Below are 18951 nucleotides of genomic sequence, written 5' to 3'. Positions count from 1 at the left end.
TGTGTGTGTAAGAGAGATACTGCTGATTCAGTAGAGCTGGGTGAAGGTGACCCTCCGCTGCTCCTACTGCCTGTCTCACCACCTGGTATCGATCCCACGTTGTCCACCTCAGATCTGACTCAAGGATACATGGATTCATTGCCTTCTTGACATTTCAAATATGGCACTGTGTAAATTATATCTCTGCACACACTGTCATTGATTGGCTATTGATTTGCCACCCAGGCCCCGAGTCTAACCACTTAACATCGGCTTATCCCGTCCAAATTAAATCTCAGAGTAGAAAAACTAGGCAGGGGCGTGAGGGTCCCGGCGTGTGCATGACATGGCGTTTGTTGTTGTTGAAATTTGAAGTCAGACTCAACGTGAACTGTGGAGAACTAAGAATAGAGCCGGCTACAACTGCAGAATCCAAATGCAAGGGCTGGGAGCAAAGGTTCGGAGCACAGATGGGAGAGTGTTCCTGCGTCGCCCTGCCCTGTCAAGGGTAAACACACATCACAGGGCCCACACACACACACATGCACACTTTGTTTTCACCACACCTTAACACAGCAGCATGAATATGCATGATGCTGAAGGACACAGGAGGTACATAATTAGACAATCAGCAGATCCCCGGCTGACGTGAGTTACTACGACAGAGGAGAAATGCACCTCACTTCCTCCTCCTGTCTTGTTAGCGGTGACAGCCGGGTCGTGTTCGTTGCTTCGACATGCATTTCCACTTACTGGCTGTTCAAAGTTGGACTGAGAACTGGAATCGCAGGAGGACGAACACAGAATGAAAATAAAAGTGTGAGGAGCAGAGCAGCAAGAGGACATGTGTGGACAGTCCAAGCCCACGCATCTCTTCTTCAAGTCCAGGAAATGAACGACCCATAATAACAGCGTAACCTTGACTGCACCACAAACCCAAAGACATGCACAGCGTTGTGTCAGGGTCGCACATCCATCACTTCCAAACAAGCTGCCTGTAACAAGCAGGGACACACCCATAAACAAACAGCAACACCACACACACATGCACACACTCACACACAGAGCCGCGGGGGGGGGCACACGTGCACGGTCCTGCACACATGCATGCACACACACACACCTGGCTGTGAACTATACACTGAGTACATTCTGCAAGTCAGTGGGTTTCTTCTGGCTAAATGGGCACAGGTGCAGCGAACACGGTTTTCAGATTACACTTCTCCAGGCAATTTACAGAGCAGCAGATTGGTAAAGTGACGGAAACAAGAAAATCACAGATTTACTAAAGGGTGTAAGGAAACTTTTCACACACACAAGCACACACCAAACACACACACACACCTGCTGTTGAAGAAGGTAAACTTCATCTGTCATAATGACACTTATCCCCAAGATCTGCCAGCATCATCACAAAATTCTTCACACACCCTGGGACTGGTTTACATGCACACACACTCTCTCTATCTCTCTCTCTCTCTCTTACACACAAACACACCAACACACACACACACACATACTTGGGTTACACAAAACAGAATCTCACGTTTCTCATATTTGGAGAGGATACTGACCTGCCTTGTCGCTGACACACACACATTCTCTTCAAGCAGTTCAGCCTTTCAAAGAGGATCCGTTTGAACGCGTCTATATACATTGACCCGAGTGAGGTGATAAAATAAATAAGCCTGTAGTTAAATGATCACGAGTTGTGTGTGAATGTGGGAAAGGAATTGAAATAGACGGTATCCCAAAGAAAAGTCAGGGAGGATGCGCACGGCTGACGGGATATTTGGACTCTCAGTGATGCTCTGAGAGCTGTGGTGATCTTGTAGAGAGGGAGAGAGAGAGAGAGGAGAGGAGAGAGAGGGCACACACACACACACATACAGACAGAGAGAGACACACGCACACACAAATCTGACAGCGCGTATGAATGTAGCAGCTGCTGCACTGCTGAGGGCAATGCAACACAAACAGAGGAGGAGGATGGATCCGTGTCACAAGTGAATGATCGGGAGGAACTTGTGCAGAACAAAAGAAGACACAAAAGTCCTGATTCTGACCATGAAGAAAATGTCTTACCGTCATGCTCTCTCTCTCTTTCTCTCTCCCTCTCTCTCTCTCTTTCTTTCTCTCTCCTCGTCAGATCCGACCAGTCCTCGTCCAGCAGCCGGACCAGGTTAATTACTGGCAGATGCATGATGTGATGGTTCCATTATAGCAGTGGGAATAAAGAGAGAGAACCGTCGGAGTCAGTGCTCTGCTCCGGGGCTGAGGTGTCACTGAACTGCAGCTTCCAGGGCGCAGAGCCGCGGATCAGATTAAAGCCTCCGGTCTGTCCAGCAGGAGGAGGAAGGACAACACAAACCCAAAGTACCGTTATATAGGTTAATGTTGCTCCATGTAAAATAAAAATGCACTAAGGAGCCCAGGGAACAATGATTAAGGAGCAGAGAGGAGGTTTAACCTGAGAAGTTCACAGGAGAAGGAGGGGAGGGAATAAAAAGAGTTGGAAGTATCCGCCCCTTCCACCTGCAGCAGCACTTCTCCTCCAGGAGGCAGCATCACGTTCAAACTGTCTCATCCTCACTTAATTTGCACAGATCCACTTCCAACAAGGTCACAGGGGCAGATATTATAGTTATGATGCTTCCAGTTTGGTTTGGATCAAACTTTTATTGGGAAAATGGGCCCTACTGGTTGGAAACGTGTTACAGCTATACACCTGTTCACATGGCTATGGTGGCTCCCTGCGGAAACACACCCACAATATGGAAAACACAACATTAAAAAAACACTTCAAAAAACATATAACTGCTGTACACAAATGACTTTATAGAAAACTTAACATTTATTTATTTTTTCTCCTGTAATGTGTTTTTCTTGCTGTTGTTGTGTTGTCTGCAAATGTGATTTAGCAATGGCCATAAGGGACGTTGTACATACCAGTGAGGACACACCAATGATATTAATGATAGTAATAATAATGACAGAAGAGGGAGAAAGGAATTCTGGTAGTTGTGGTTTTCTTTCCCTGCTTTTGACTCACTCCCTGGGTCGCGAATGACTACAACTCCCATCATGAGTCAGGAATTAAAGCTACAATGACCTGATAGCAGAGTGTTGATTAGAGATATTTAATAAACATAATTTTATTCTAATGAACAGTGAAGAGGCCAAACGAGCTAAATATACAAATATATAGTATTGGAAATATTAATAAATAGTTTACAAATATTTACACATAAATGGAAATTATATGTATGCGTTGATAATGATCTGTAAACTAAAACGTTTGAATTTCCTTGTCATATTAGGTATTGTAAGGTGATTGACTTATTACAGCTTTTATCAATTTGATACTGATTAGTTGTTGAATTATATTCCATTTAAAAACACTAAAAGTTGTTAAATGTTATTTTCAGGCATTTTGCGTAATTTAATTGGCCAACTCTTAAAAATATTTTCTACAAATACGTTTTTTGAAAATATATTATTATTAATATCCCTTCTTTTAAAAAACACATCAGTAGAAATACTTTTAAAAGAGTAAACAAATCAAATTGTGCAATATTCCTGAAAATATTAAAAGTTAGGTTGAATATAATCACCAATACATTTTATAGAATTATTACAATTCTATAATATTAGCTGTCAATCACCTTACAAAACATATTATGACTAGGGAATAAAAACATTTTAGTTCACAGATCATTATCAATGACATGAATATCATTATCATTTAAGTATATATATGTAAACATTTATTTAAATACTTTAATGTCTGACGCATGAAAGGAGTTGTCGTCATTCGCGATCCGGCGGGGAGGGGGCGAATCAAAGGCGAGGGAAAGAAAACCACAACTCCCAGAATGCCTTTCGCTCCGTCCTCCAGTCGCTTACCAAACAAACATGGCGTCGCACTGGGAAGACACCAGCGCCGCTGCCGCTGAGGAGCAAGGGGAGAAGAAAACCTCCTCGGTGTCGTTTGGTTTCACCAAAACATTCAATAAGTTCAAGGTTCCCGCCGCGGACGCGTTGACCAGCAAGGAAGACAAAGATTTCCTCACCGTCATCGATAAGAACGAACTTCACAGGTAGGCTTCGGATGCTAATGCTAACTGTGACGTTCAGCTAACGTTTTGATGCTAGCTGTAACCAGCATCAAAACTAGCGTTTCCTACGATTTCCCTGTCAACATGAGCAATAATTGATTATGTTAATAACAATTAGTGTTGTTATTCAATATACGTACGTGCGACATTCAACGTATGTAAATATATATTGTTTGTTAAGCTGGTGAGGGGGAACGTTAAGCTCATTCATATGTTTATGTGAATTTACATAAAGAAAATTACAGTGTTCCCAGTTAAGTTATTCATATATGTATGTTTGCAAAAGTGATTTATGTATTTATACATTTTAATCTTTACATTAGCATCGCAAGAAGAGGAGCACTGATGTGTTGAATCTGCCTCTGTGGTTGTTTTTAAATGTACTTTAGTCTGAGGCCTTTCTGGCGTCCTATTGGTTAGTTCAGTCACATGACAGTGACAAGCAGGAAGTGTGTGTTGCTGTAGTGTAGATGTGTAGATGAACAGTGTGCAGGGTTCCTACGGTCATGAAATACCTGGAAAAGCCATGGATTTTGTAAAATGTTTATTTCAAGGCCTGGAAAAGTGCTGCTCCCAATAGTTTTGGAGAAGTCATGGAAATTTGTTATATTAATATTTCCATGTCATTCATTTACGCTGAGATTTAAATAATTCATATGCTTTTAAAAGAAATACGCTCTAAATATAAGCAGGCAATATATACATTCTATGTACTTCTGCTGCATGGGGTAGGCTGGCCGGGGTGGGTGGGTAGTATTATGGGTAGGAGTATATCCATCAGATTTGTTTTTATAATTGTATTGAGTACCCAAAGAAAACCAATAAAAAAGTGTTAAACATAAATATAAGCAGGCATACGCTCTCGTACTATTAAAAAAGTCCGGTGGGGAAGCAGGCGGGATTATGCACTATGCCAGGGAAGTGTAGATTTAACCATGCTTGGCTACAAATGGAAAAGTACATGCCATGGGTAACAACAGACAAAGACCTCATTTAAACTATTGTCTCATTCATTTGTCATTTAAGGTATACTGTATGCTTTGGAATTCTCATTGCTAGCTTAAACACTTAATCATGTCGCTGTCATTGCAGTTCAAAACCAACAGAGAAGACCAAGGAGCTCATCATCCCTCTGATCCAGAAGAACCGCTGGCACCGGCCGGACCGAGCGGCACAGAGCGAGGAGAGCGGAGTCAAACCGGAGGAGAGCGGAACCAAAACAGAGGAGACGAGCGGAGAGAAAGACTCTGTGGAGTCGCTGGCTGTCAAAGAACTCATCGAGGGTATGCTGATGCTCGATTTCTGCCGGGCACGTTACAAATGTGTTAATTTATTGGAGAGAAAGGAGAAAAATGCATCGTCAGCAGCCAATCGATGGAATTTTATTTTTAGATTTACTTAATTGATCCCGAGGGAAATTTAGGCATCCTGTATCACACAAAACTGTCAAGGGGTAGAATATTTGAGAAGGTGTATTGAATATCAAGCAGTCTGAAACAAAAATAGACATTTAAAATATATGACTATCTTATTGAAACAACAATAAATAGTAGAATGGCTTGATGACATCGTGTTCCCCTAACTGTTCAAATATAATGCTTTTGGGTACTTTACAGGAAGAGTAGGTGAAGCTTCCTGGGTAAAGATCGGAACAATTCTTAAATGGCAACAAATAGTGTTTTTACCAAGTACTGAGGTAGTAGAGTGCCCTCACTTTTGTGTGTCACATCCTCTTAAATATGTATTTTGAAGGCAGGAACACTTGAAGATATTTTGGCCACTAATCCCTGGAGTAGTTTACCTTTTCATATCAGAACCGCTCCGACCCTAGAAACATTTTAATCGTAGCTTAAGACCCACGTCTTCTCGCTAGCGTTATAATCAAGTAAGGTTTAAGATTCTTGATTTTATCTGTCCAATATTTTAATACTAAGTGGTTTATGATGTTTACCTTTGTTTTGCCTTTGCATTTTCCATTTATTCTGTTATTTTACTTTTTATCGACTTATTTCTGTTGAATTCCTGTTTAGCACTTTGGTCAACGATGGTTGTTTTATAGGTGCTATGTAAATTATGACTCTAAATGACTTAAAGATCAGTGGATTAGGTTATTGTGCCCAAACGGTTTTATACAACAATGCATGTAAGCTGTGGTTTGATGTTTGAGTTGTGTACTTGGTTTTCCTAGTAGCTCTCTTAACAATGCTCCCTCATACCTCTTTGTAGATTCACGGAGGCAGCTTGAACAGTGGGAGAATGGCCCCCAGACACAAACTGACCCGAATCTCAGCATCCCCCTGTTGATGCTAAACAAAGTGCCCGAGGGCTTCGAGGACAGAGACCACGTAGCGGGGGATCTGCGGCCTGAATCCGTAAGTACCAACACACGGGCACATATTTTCTCCAGTCTGCAGTCGAGTTGGTTCTCGTTCAGTCGTTGGATCAATAAAGATTCTTGTGTTCTGCAGTGTTCGGACACTTTTTTAGAGACATTTGAAGTAGAATCAGAGGATTAATTGTCTCAATTGGAATAGAAAAAATATATAGATAGAAAAAAGCAAGGTCACATTGATTCATTAGATCAGATAGAGGAAGTGAATTAGCTGTCCAATGAATTATCATTAAGGGTTTTTCGTTTTTTTAAGTCAGAACTTTTATTTTGTTGTACTATGTTCATCATGAAATACCATGTTATCATGTAAGTAAACTTACCTAGACACCAGGGAGATGCATATTGGTTGTATTTAGTAATCTTTCTTCTCACTTGCTCAAATGCAGTGGTAATATTTATTTGAGCAGGGAGGCCAAGCCACTTATAAGAAGTCTGGCAGATGGGCTACTTTGAGTCAGATATTGAAATTTTGAGTGAGTGAAGTACGACTGAGAACAACAACGGCCTGTGTGCATTCACACTTGTGTGCTTATGTGAGGGTACAGAGGACTTTTTCGGTACAGTAAGGTCTTGGTGGCAGACAGGGGTCGGCATTCTACCCAGAGACATGCAGGCAACCAATCGTACTTCTTTCTGGTCCCTCTCATCAGAGGCCTCTCACGCCTCGTCACTGTCATCCCATGTCTGCTCTCACTCACTGTAGATGTGGCTGTCAGAACATGAGAGTCAGGGGAAACCTCCTCACTCTGGCCCCCGGCTCATTTTAATGCAGTGTAGCCTGCGACAGTGGCCTCTCAGCTTCCCTCCGAGGGGAAGCCGTCAGCAGAGAGCGATGAGCAGAGCCACTGCTCTGATGAGGATTGCTGCCTGGTCACTTTGATCAGCCTGAGCCGAGTCCGACAGCCTGAAGCCAAAAGGCTGAGTCGGACCAACATCACAAACTGCTTCTATGGCACAGACAGTTTTTGTGTTTCTTAACTCTGATATTACACAAGTTTAATTACAAATGTACAATTGAATATCTTATATTAATGTTTTTGTCCATCAGTCAACAGAGGCAGACTATGCGAACATTCCTGTTGAGGCTTATGGAATGGCCTTGCTGAAGGGGATGGGATGGAAAAAAGAGGAAGGCATTGGCCGCACCTTCAAACAGTAAGTAACAAACTGACCCCCTGCTTTGTCACCACCTCTCTTTATCTAACACAGTGGTTCTCAACCTTTTTTCAGTGACGTACCCCCTTTTGAAAAAAAAATTCAGAAAGTTTCCTCTTAAAAAAACTCAGGTGGCTTACCAACATGACTCTCATGTCTTGTCTGGAGATACCGCTGAAGATGTGCTGGCTTCATGTCACTGTTGGCTAATCTCTCCCCAAAGAAATAACACAAAGTGTAAATAACCCTATCTATTTTATTGTTAATATTGTTGAGGTGTTCTTCTGTTATTTTATTGTGAAATATTTGCTCGCTTTAAGGTCAGTTAGACCTCAGTTAAAGTCTCGACCTTATTGTGAATACTCTGATTTTGCCACTTGTCCCTCCGGGTTTTCAGTGGCATTGCTGCTACGCTTCAACCCCAGGTGATGACAGGTGGCGTGTGCCAGGTTGAATCAAACCATCGCTTTGGGGGAGACTCTGGGTTTTTAGGATAATGAAATTGAATAGCCGACTGAATATAAGATTCAGTTCATGAACTTACACTTATATTTTATTGAATATCTATTCAATAACATTTTTTAAAGGATTTTTGAATGGACGCTAATTGTAAATTAATTTAAAAATAATGCATACCCCCATTTGAGAACCACTGATCTAACATAACCATCAATGAACACCACTGTGGAGTTAAAATACTTTACCTTAAGCTTCTCAAATATGAGGATTTTCTACTTCTCACATATTTATATAATTTTGGTTCAGTCGATCTTTCATGTTTCACCATCTTAGTTTCACCCTCTAAACTAAAGCTGTTTCCAACTTTAACCTCTTTCACATCCTACACATGAGCTGGACCCGTTTATTTTTTGAATGCTGATGTTTCCCGTCTGCTGCAGGGATGTGAAGCCAATCGAAGCCAAGGTGCGTGCGAGAGGCTTGGGTCTTGGTGCAGATCGTGCAGAGATAAAGGATTTGGAGCCCACCAGACACAAGCGACCCCCCAAGCCAGGCGAGGAGCGGGAGGAGGAACAACTAGTGATGGGTCCCGGGGGCTGTGTGCTGGTGGTGTCAGGGGTACACAAGGACCTGTATGGGAAGGTACGGTGAATCTAACATGTCTGTTGCCTCTCAACACTCATCCCCAGAAGCAGACAAAAGATATTGCATCACTACTTCTTATTTCTTTACATGGTTTTCTCTGACTTCTTTCATAACTATTTTCCATGTGCTGCAGATTGAAGGCGTTGATCCAGAAAACGCTCGAGCTGTGGTGAAGCTGGCTATCGGTGGCAAGACTGCGGCAATCAGCCAGCACGCTCTAAAAGTGGTTGAGCGTAAGGAATACGACAAAAACAGCAAAGACCTGAGTGAGTAACTTTGAACAAATGAAACAGAAAAGGGCATCATTCATTAAAACAGCTCTTGATTCTAATGGAATTTGATTTTGTGATCATCAGTGCTAAATCAGAAAATATTTCCCGTCCACTTTGTCGCATTTGACATAATCAGCCCATGTTTACTTATATCTTATTGTAAGGTCCTTTTTTTTATTATGTTTGAGCTGGTTAAAGACAATAGGTATATTATGCTTCTTAAACATAAATGACTAGTAACAATCTTAAAGTTTTTTGTTGCCATTTTTTACTTAAACATTATCATGTGTGAAGTGTCCAGTTGAATTAAGAGATCTGGAGGAGGCTTCTGTTTTGTGTAAAGATGGATTATATATTGATTATTTGACAACAGAAAATGAATCAACAGTTATGATAATCGATTAATCATTTCACTTATTTTAATTCACTATTTGTTAAATTATGATTTCTAGCATTTCTTAGCTATTTCTCTGAAAAGCGAAGTTATCAGCATTATAAGAGCTATTGCAGATTTCTTACACTCACAGAAAAACAGAAAAAAATCAAAAATCAAATCAAATGCAAGAGAAGAAAAAGGGATTTGCTCTTCTCAAAGTAAACATGAATGTTTGCTAGATATGTAATGTTCCTTTGTTCTATGTTAGTACATTTAGTATTTTTAAGTTTGGGACTGTTGTTCAAACAAAGCTTCTTCAATATATCAGCCTCGGAGCTTTGGGAATCTGTGATGCTAATTCTCTACTATTTATAGAACAAACACTTAACTGAGAATAAGTGGCAGATTAATCTTTAATGAAATGATTGACTGCGTTAAACAGGGTTATCCTCAAGTGGCACTGCTTGATTTTCTTCCCAGACCAAGAATAACAAGTTTGCACACTTTTACTTAATGTCATAGTGGTAACACTGTTTATCCTCTTATCAGGTCGCCTCAGTAAAGCTCACAAGGAGAAGGAGAAGGAGAAAGAGCGAGAGAGACGGGAGGAGAAAGACAAGCGAAGTAGTGGAGACGATGCAAAACACAAGTCTGCAGAGAGAGATGAAAGAAAAGGTGACAGGAAGAGGAAACACAGGGAATCAAGTGCAGACAGGTACATTTCTACAAAATGTTTGAATTTCAAAATCTTGGTCAATGTTTTCTCGGAGTAAACTAACTGTACATTTGTTTTTCCTCTCTCCAGAGAGAAGCCTTCATCTAAAGAAGCCAGGCAGCCACCTGCTCCCCGCCCCTGGCTCCAGAGAGACTTGAAAGTTCGCTTTATAGACAAAACTTTCAAAGGCGGCAAGTACTACAACTCAAAGGTACTAGAGCGCAGACCAATTCTTGACCAGTCACAGAAAATCCCAGTTTGAACCATCATAAAGGTTGTGTTTCTGTTTTAACACCAGTGTTGTTTTCTTCCAGATGTGTGTGGAGGACGTTGTGACACCTTCCACCTGTGTGTGCCGAACTGAAGAGGGGAGACTGCTAGACGGTGAGTCATTAGTTCCATCTCTGCCTCTCTCCGTGTTAGTTCCAGTTTTCCCTCTTTCCGGTGACTTTATATCCGCTAATTAGAATTCTACAAGAACTGTGAAGTGCAAAATGTGTTAATTTTCACATTACATCTGGCAAACGAAGGTGTTACAGTGACAAGCCTGGAGCCAGGTACTTCCTCTTTGATCGAGACTGAGGCAGTAGTGCTAATGTGAGGACTACATAGATTATGTGGTTTTAACATCCTGGTTCGATGGAGGTTTAGACATATGATGCTTTTTTTATTTGCTTTGTCATTAAGAGTAAAATTACAATATCCTTACCTCCCAAAAAACTAATCATGAGATGTTTAGAAATGTTCTTTAGTGTCCGGGACCTTATCAAATCTGAGGTGAATCACATTCTGTCTCTTCATCCAACAGATGTGAAGCAGGACATGCTGGAGACCATTGTCCCAAAAAGGGACGATGAGGCTATAATGGTCGTACTGGGTGAACACAGGGGTCAGGTGAGCCATGGATCTTCTGGATCATATCTCCTGCAGTGCACTGGTTTAATGATGTGAATGTGATTCATTTTTTCTTACGGCTGTGTTTATGTTTTTCTGTTCAGGTCGGACATATCCTCCAACGGGACAAGAACAAGTGCAAAGCGATAGTTCAGCTCGATCGAAACGAGCAGGTGTTCACACTGGACTATGATTCCATGTGTCATTATGTAGGAGCAACCGACCAATGATTGACTTCTTTACAAATATCATGTCTTTTTCGTCTCCCTAAATGTGGACTTTTGAAACATTCAGAGAAATGTCAAAACGTTTAATGCAATGTTGTAATAAAACAAATTCAAAAGCAGCAATGAGTCATTTTCACAGTCATCTTAAGATTTATTAGCAAATGATGCCCGATAGTTGTTCTAATAACAAGAGGGGGGCGATCTTCAGGTGATATAAAAACATATTTACAACTGCTCAACAAAAGTATAAATGCCCCCAGTTTTTGACCCGTTCACTTATTTCACAATGGAAAGAAAACTTAATGAAAAGCTGTCAGTCATTAATGTAAAGATGGGAGCAAAGCAAAGAAGAGCTGCGTCCTGGTCCTGGGACAGAAGCTCATTCCTTGGGTATCTTGTTGGCTGCGTTGGCCCGGAGCACGGCTCCTGGACTCGGGTACGGCCGCTGCTGGAACAGGGGCCCGGCCGCCGTGGTGTCGGCACCGGTCTTAGCTTCGTTACGCTTGGGCAGCCCGGTGGACCACGACCCCCTGTAGAGAGGAACGTTTGTTATAAACAGTTTGACTTGTTATGTTATGATGTCTTCTAGAGGGTCAACACTAAGAGTTTAATGGACGTGATTAGTTTGACTCTGACGGTGGGAATCATGTTTTCTGTCTCTGGGGAAGCTTTGTCAAGTTTGTAAAAAAGCCCTGATGTCATTGATTTGATTTTGGAGATATGTGCTTATGTATAACCAAAAGCCTGCAGTAAAAATAAGGAGGTTTGGTGTTTAGTTTATCAAATGAAATCATGAGTTATGTTTATCTATGGGAAATGTAGGAGCCACTGGTTCCATATGACATTGTTACACCTGCTCATAAATCTTGTCTCCTCTGAATGAAGCTTTCTACGTTGTAACTTTACATTCGATTATTAAAAACTACAAAACTGAAACAAAGTGTGTTTGAGATTTTTGTCCACACCACGTTGGAGTGACCTTTTCATGACTGTAAATACCTTGGAGCATCAGAATAAGCACTTGGATCCATGGGGTCCATCTCGTCTTCTTTTCTACCTGAAAGAAAAAAGATACTGTGTGTAACTTCCATTCATAGAAAACAACATTGGTTTGAAAATGTTTGTGTAGTTTATACCAGATGTAAACGTTACCTCTTTTGTTCTTGTTGTACGGTGCAGCGTCTTCCCTCCTCGGCTTCCTTCTGTCTCTGTCCCTCGCCTCATCCCTTTCCCGCTCTCGCTCTCTCTCCCGTTCTCTTTCACGCTCTCGCTCTCTATCCAGCTTCTCGAACTGCCTCTCGATGGTTTTTTCTTCTCCTCCTCCTCCGCCTCCTCCTACATCAACTAGACAAAGAAAAAAAAAATTAATAAAAGCCGGCTGTCGCAAAATAAACTATTGCCAAAGTGTGGCAGAAAACAAACTGCATTCTGAGATTACTTGCAAAAATGATCATACCTGCAATGATTTCTGATGTCTCAGGTGACAGGACATCAACTAGGATCATTAATCAGATTAACTTATAGATCAATAAACAGTTTTACAGTTGGGTGAACATTCCTATGGAAGCCCAGCATTTATGGTAAATGACCCTTTGACATTTTACGGGACCCTGCAGAGGCTATCAGGCTGTGCCAATATAAATCTGCTGGCCTCCACATAAACTACATAACATTTAAACGGACCGAACATCCTTTAAAGCGGCTCCTCCCCTCACCCAAGCAAAGAGTAAATACTCTGCATTGTGTTTGCTCCTCTGTGAATGAATTACTGCCCTTGACCTGTCCAACCACATCAATGTACATGGTGCCAAAATGAATTTGTGAGAGTGCGGACAAGTCTCCAGAGTCATCACATCTCAGTTGAGTCAGTCCCGTGGCACAGAGAAGACTCAACAGTGTTTCAGATCCATCCCCTCATTCACATGCACCAGCACCCCCCCCCCTATGTTTCCTGTGTTTTAACCAATAACAAGCAGCTTACTCTGAGTCAATATTGACAGACAAAATGTCAGTAAAGCTGAGTGATCATATTTGTATAGTGAAGGTGAGTCTGACTCCCTCCGTCCCGACCCCACCCCTCACTTTAACCACATCTGGAAGACAAACTTCCTGTGCGCCTCTGCTGCAGCTGGATATACTCCAAGTAGTCATCTTCACCTACGTCATCTTAGCAGAGTGCAGAGGCTTTATAATGTCATACCTCTTATCTTCTTGGCAGCCTTTGATACCACTGCAGATGGGTCATTTGGGGACAGCCAGGCCACCAAATCTGTCTCCACATTCCAGTAATAAGGAAGACCACTGAGGGTTTGAAGGATAAATAATAAACACACATGAGTTTGATTGAATTAGTTAATTTGATGGTTAAAATAATCTTATTTCCCACAATACGAAACTATAAAATCATGAACGCATATATGGCTGCAGAGTGGCAAGGCTAACATAACTATGAAATAGCTCAAACATTTTTAAACGTCTGCTAATGTAAGTGTTGTTTTAAGAAGTTTCTTTTCACATAAACTGTAACATGTTGATGTTTCTGCATAATAAAATTAATCTGCTGTGTTTAACCCCATAATAAAAGCAACTGAGCCTTGACAGATATTATTGGACTTCAATCTTTTGAAACTGTTACAAAGGAAGAAGGTTAGCTTTGTAACAATTTGTTTTGACTGACAGTAAAAACAAATTGTAGAAATGAAGTTTACATACCAAGCCGTGTCAAACACTTTGTACCAGTTCGGAGGAAGATTCTCTGCTCTGCCGGCTTCGTAATCTACGTTGTTGTCGTCGTAATCTTCAGCAATAATCTCCTCATCTACTTCTGGTGGAATAAGAAGATAAATGTTATTATAAGACACCAAAAATGTAAGAAACATATGACAGAAATGAGTGAAGGACGAGAAGAAGAAGTTTCCTGGTACCTTGATCCGACTGTCTCACAATCCCTCTCTTGGCCAAGCGGGCCAGCAGTGCCGCAGGTAGAGGCATCCTGAAACACAGGGGGCTTTTTAAAATATATATACAGTTAGTACATGAGCATAATAAGGAAAGGGAAAATGATATTTGACTGACGGTAAACTTTATTTTCAGCTGATTGTACCAAGTATTAATTATACAGCCAAATACTATATGCTTGTATTTCCTGCAGGTTTTTTATTTATTTAATTTAAATATGATTTTTACCTCCACCCACAATGTGGTAATATGTTCTCATCAGTATTTATTTGATTACACAAAATGTACTGAACCAATTTCCACGAAAATAGCAACTCAGTGAAGCACAAATCAAATTTGTTGCAGATCCAAAGCAGAATTTCACTTTCTTTAACATGGTGAGATGCTTTTCTACAGTTTTATGGATTTTCCCAGATAACAAGTGATGGATGTTGATTAAAAAAACTCAGGCATGTTTAGGGGAATGATGAGTTTGTGCAGATCCAAATAAAATTTCAAATCAAGTGAATTTAAATGTGGTTTCATAAGAACACTGCTTGGCGAGGTAAGAGCTCTGTGAGTCCCATTCAAGTTTTTCATATGACAGTAAATTGAATATCAAACAGATTTATTCAGATAAAATTAAAAAACTGAAGATATTTATGTGGCCTCAGTAATTTTTACATTAACAGTTATTAAACACATCTTTTGGCCTGTTGGTCGAACAAACCAGTGTCTCGACTGGACTTTTAATCACAATCAACTGCAAACTGGGGGATTGAAGCGATTCTGTACATTCTCACAGACATTTTTCCATAACATAAAACGTGTTATGCAGAGTCTGAAGCTCTTCTGGGATCGTAGCAGGAGTGTTTTAACCTGCAGTTGGCCTGATGTGGTTTTAATGTCAGAGAAACCAGCAGCTTCCCTCTGAATCTGTGGATCTGAAGCTACTTTCAGCCTCCTCTCCTCCTTTGTGTCTCTGTGTCTCCTGGTGAAACGTGTCTTTGATCATTTAGTCTCGTAATCATCGTCAATTCCATCTGCTCCAGTTTTGAGTTTGAACAACTATGTATTTTCAACAATAAAAGGACGGATCTGTGAGACATGTGAGGTTTAATTGAACCAGGCTCGGAGACTCGGGGCTTACAGCTGAACAAATAAACCCGCAAAGACACGTGTGTGTCCGGCAGAAAACACACAAACAACAAACCCACAATTTCTACGTGATAAACACGAATTAAAAGCATTTCTCTTTACCTGGTTCAGGAGAATAAGATCCAACGAGTGGACGACGCGACGTTCAACCACAACAGCAGGTCCGGGGCGGCGCGCTGTGATGACGTCACGCAGCTCTCTTGACGACGACAACAAACAACATGGAGGAATATGCCCGCGAGCCCTGGTGAGATTAACACCTCTCGTTTCCCGGTTTGTTCAGAAACACCGAGCCCCGGACTCTGTGTGTGTTTGTATTAACTTGTACCAGAGTCAGTGGGAATAGAGTTAGCCTGTTAGCATGTTAGCTTGTTAGCCTGTTAGCATGTTAGCTTAGTGCAGGAGATGGAGCTGGGGTCAGTGTGTCCACAGAGGAACAACAAGAAGATCCAACAGTATTTAATGTAAATATAGTGACAGTGTGGTAAACAGAATAAAAATACACTAAAAATTTTACTTTACATGTTAGTTATATTTCTATGAGACTGTTATTATAGACATTCCATTAGAAAATGCGTGTGGAGAGCTGTGAACCTGTAGCTTGTTGTGTAGTTTACTGTGTGTTAAAAATCTGTAAATGTGTAGTGTAATGATATGTGATAGTTGATTGTTATTGTGGAAGTGTACAGAAGTTTATACATGTGTACACAAACATGTAAATATGAATTGAGATTTAATAATGTCTACTATACCTGTGGATGCATCAACTGATGTGTTAATGTGTACACAAAGTTATACAAGTGACTTATAGATACAGTACACAAACCTGTATATGTGTACTGAGATTTATAAATGTGTAGACAAACCAGTCAATGTGTTCTCGAATGAGTTTTGTACACAAAACCTATAGATATGATGGCTTAAAAAAAATATTGAAACAAATTGTTTTTGTCAGTTAACAAATCAGATATTGATTTAATAATCTAAATCACTGTGTTAGCACAAAGTGAACTGAACTGTAATGACAACAATTTTCTCACTGCAATTATCCAGATTAGATTTGTTTTGTGCTGAAATTACTCAGCATTGAATGTTGTATGATTACATTTACACATTACACATTGAAATACACATTCGACATGACAGAGTGGAGGTGTTTACAACTTTTGCTTTTATTAACATCCTTCCTCCTCTCTATGTCGGCCTGTAGTCCGTGGAGGATAGTGGACGACTGCGGAGGCGCCTTCACCATGGGTGCGATCGGTGGGGGGGTGTTCCAGTCAATGAAGGGCTTTCGTAACGCCCCTGCAGTGAGTTCAGAACATTATGGTTTTTGCTCTGTGAATCACACCAGGTTTCCAAAGGCAGAACTGAACAGTGCTCTCATGTTTCAGGGTGTCGCACACCGACTGAGAGGCAGCGCCAACGCAGTGAGAGTGAGAGCTCCACAGATCGGAGGTGAGGAGGTGGTGTGTTCTAGCAGCGCTGATTAAATGTTTACTTTACATTCACACTTAACACAGTAGCTTCAGCTCTCTTTAATTTAACTGATAAGATTTCCATTTTTGCAATTAATCTACACCATATAAACTGAAATGATAAAAAGGATGTCTGACCCTTTTATGTTGCATCCCAAGTTAAGGTCAGGGTCAGCCTGTTTGCTGGTCTGATTTTACCCATTAACACATTAAAGTGTGCATAAATGAGGTAGTCTAAATACTCACAGGTTTGTTTTTGGTGGTTCTACAGGGAGCTTTGCTGTGTGGGGGGGTCTCTTCTCCACTATTGACTGCGGTCTGGTTCGTGTGAGAGGGAAAGAAGACCCCTGGAACTCTATAACAAGTGGAGCGCTGACTGGAGCTATCCTGGCAGCTCGCAGTAAGAACAAGCCCATACAGCCGTACTGATCTTAACAGTGAGCTTGACTCCACCTCAGTTGTGTCACTGAGTGAATCAGATTGATTGAATTAAACCATTTTGTGTTCTTGTCTCCAGGTGGGCCCTTAGCAATGATGGGCTCTGCCATGATGGGAGGGATTCTGCTGGCTCTCATTGAGGGTTTTGGGATCCTCCTCACCAGATACACAGCGCAGCAGTTTCAGAATCGTAAGTGAAGCTGCAGTATTTTTAAAAAGCCAATTAATGGCCACAGTTAGCTAACAATGTTTAATTTAATTTCTCATTTATAATACATTAATCATATTATAAAACTGCAAATGTTTTGTGAGGACAAAACAATTGCATGGTTTACCAGGTCCATGAAATACAAGTGATTTCTGAACAATTAAAAATACATAAGCTCACCATTGGCATTAAATCCATCCCAGGTTATCATAAGATCTTATTGTGATGCGCTGTCAATGTCGGTATCTACTTGCACATAAACATACTGAATGAAAAGGTTAAACATTTTCTCTGAGACTTTTCTGTGAAATGATGGAAATCAATAACTGGAGAAGTGGATGTAACAGTCAGAGGAAAGGTTAACACATCAAATGATTAATTGAGCAGGAGACACTGACATGGGAGATGTGGAGAAACTTAATGTATCATGGAAGACAATGTGCAGCCATAAAACCTGAACCTGACCGAACCGACTTGTTTGTGTTTTCCTCTTTCTCCTTCTCCTGCAGCTGTTCCCTTTGCAGACGACCTGAATCAGCTGCCTCCAAAAGATGCAGCACAAGTGTAGGGAGCGTTAAGGAATGAGAGCAGCTGTGAGAGCAGTGAGACCCACCTAAGAGTAGCAGGGACACCGAGGTTCTACAGCAGGTATCAGGTGGAGATACTGGTCACTACAGTGGTGTCAAGTAGTTGCACTTCAGGTTTTATACCTCAGGAACAAAGTACTGTGAGTTTTAGTTTTAAGTGAATGTTTATGTGAGCGAGGATCCTTCTGACAAACCTCGTGTTTGCACCTGCAGCATCTCATGCAATGTTTTAATTCAATGAACAAGAATCCAAAGATTTTAGAACTGTTCTCATAGATTTATTCAACTTTAAAGTTATTGTTGATAAGTACAGAAGTAGTTGTGTGGGAGTAGTAAAATCAACATATTTATTCAGTGAGGTTTTATCATTGAGAATTGTATTCAAGTACTATATTAGTATTTTAGTAAACCCCATTTAGGGGGTGGAGGATGTTGTTTGGCACTGAAACTTTTCAAAAGGGAAATTGACGAAGCAGATCCTGTGAACATGTGATGTTTATTAACAAATAATGTACGACAACAAAAAGGAACCCTGGGAAATCAAACTAAACTAAATCATTCTAATAAAAGATTATAATTCTGTTGACTGGCATTTACCAGCTTAGCCACATCTGCCCTGGTAAGTAGAGGGTGAGCTAAGCAGAGAGATAAGAAAATAAAACCAAAATCAGCATTATGAGCACACATTTATGTTTGGATTCTGGGTTCGTGCTCAGTCAAGACTACGACAAAACACAGAAACATCACAAACACAATCCAAATGAAACCTCACCACATCATTGCATCAATCAGATTATTTAGAAAAACTGCAAATGATAATCAATTGACCAAAGAGAAACATTTTGATAAATGAAGATTGGGCCTCATGGAAAGTTGAGTTTGTTCTCACTTGTTTTCTGTGAGTTTATGTCAA

General features: G+C 40.8%; 4 protein-coding genes across 7 annotated transcripts in view; 2 read left to right on the top strand and 2 right to left on the bottom strand.

Annotated features, from left to right (window-relative positions):
* Nucleotides 1–1636, bottom strand: part of LOC133004553 (membrane-associated guanylate kinase, WW and PDZ domain-containing protein 2) — a 40294-nt gene extending 38658 nt beyond the window's left edge. The window contains exon 1 of the mRNA XM_061074017.1: nucleotides 1554–1636. Coding sequence (XP_060930000.1) covers nucleotides 1554–1636 — 83 coding nt within the window. The remainder of the gene's footprint in view (nucleotides 1–1553) is intronic.
* A 2258-nt stretch (nucleotides 1637–3894) lies between these two features.
* On the top strand, nucleotides 3895–12166 carry gpkow (G patch domain and KOW motifs). The gene is made up of 11 exons (XM_061074818.1): nucleotides 3895–4079; nucleotides 5190–5380; nucleotides 6324–6469; nucleotides 7538–7644; nucleotides 8544–8745; nucleotides 8882–9014; nucleotides 9946–10111; nucleotides 10202–10322; nucleotides 10426–10495; nucleotides 10920–11005; nucleotides 11110–12166. The coding sequence occupies exons 1-11, from the start codon at nucleotides 3895–3897 to the stop codon at nucleotides 11233–11235; spliced, it is 1533 nt and encodes a 510-aa protein (XP_060930801.1). The 3' UTR covers nucleotides 11236–12166.
* On the bottom strand, nucleotides 11360–15499 carry pqbp1 (polyglutamine binding protein 1). 3 transcript variants are annotated; one of them, XM_061074820.1, is made up of 7 exons: nucleotides 15430–15499; nucleotides 14157–14224; nucleotides 13945–14056; nucleotides 13433–13533; nucleotides 12385–12576; nucleotides 12232–12289; nucleotides 11360–11762 (listed from the first exon to the last, which is right to left on the bottom strand). In XM_061074820.1, the coding sequence occupies exons 2-7, from the start codon at nucleotides 14221–14223 to the stop codon at nucleotides 11612–11614; spliced, it is 681 nt and encodes a 226-aa protein (XP_060930803.1). In that variant the 5' UTR covers nucleotide 14224; nucleotides 15430–15499; the 3' UTR covers nucleotides 11360–11611. The 3 variants fall into 3 exon arrangements, with proteins under 3 accessions (XP_060930803.1, XP_060930802.1, XP_060930804.1); XM_061074819.1 differs by having other exon boundaries at nucleotides 14157–14239; nucleotides 15430–15497; XM_061074821.1 differs by having other exon boundaries at nucleotides 13945–14053; nucleotides 14157–14239; nucleotides 15430–15497.
* Nucleotides 15500–15533: 34 nt separating this feature from the next.
* timm17b (translocase of inner mitochondrial membrane 17 homolog B (yeast)) lies at nucleotides 15534–18269 on the top strand. Of its 2 annotated transcripts, XM_061075259.1 has the most exons (6): nucleotides 15534–15574; nucleotides 16538–16637; nucleotides 16722–16785; nucleotides 17077–17205; nucleotides 17323–17433; nucleotides 17961–18269. In XM_061075259.1, the coding sequence occupies exons 1-6, from the start codon at nucleotides 15549–15551 to the stop codon at nucleotides 18017–18019; spliced, it is 489 nt and encodes a 162-aa protein (XP_060931242.1). In that variant the 5' UTR covers nucleotides 15534–15548; the 3' UTR covers nucleotides 18020–18269. The 2 variants fall into 2 exon arrangements, with proteins under 2 accessions (XP_060931242.1, XP_060931241.1); XM_061075258.1 differs by having other exon boundaries at nucleotides 16538–16785.
* The last annotated feature ends 682 nt before the right edge of the window (nucleotides 18270–18951 follow it).

This window comes from Limanda limanda, chromosome 7, assembly GCF_963576545.1.
Source record: "Limanda limanda chromosome 7, fLimLim1.1, whole genome shotgun sequence".
NCBI lineage: Eukaryota > Metazoa > Chordata > Actinopteri > Pleuronectiformes > Pleuronectidae > Limanda > Limanda limanda.
Note: the sequence above shows the minus strand (reverse complement) of the source record. Positions and strands in the feature narration are given on the sequence as shown.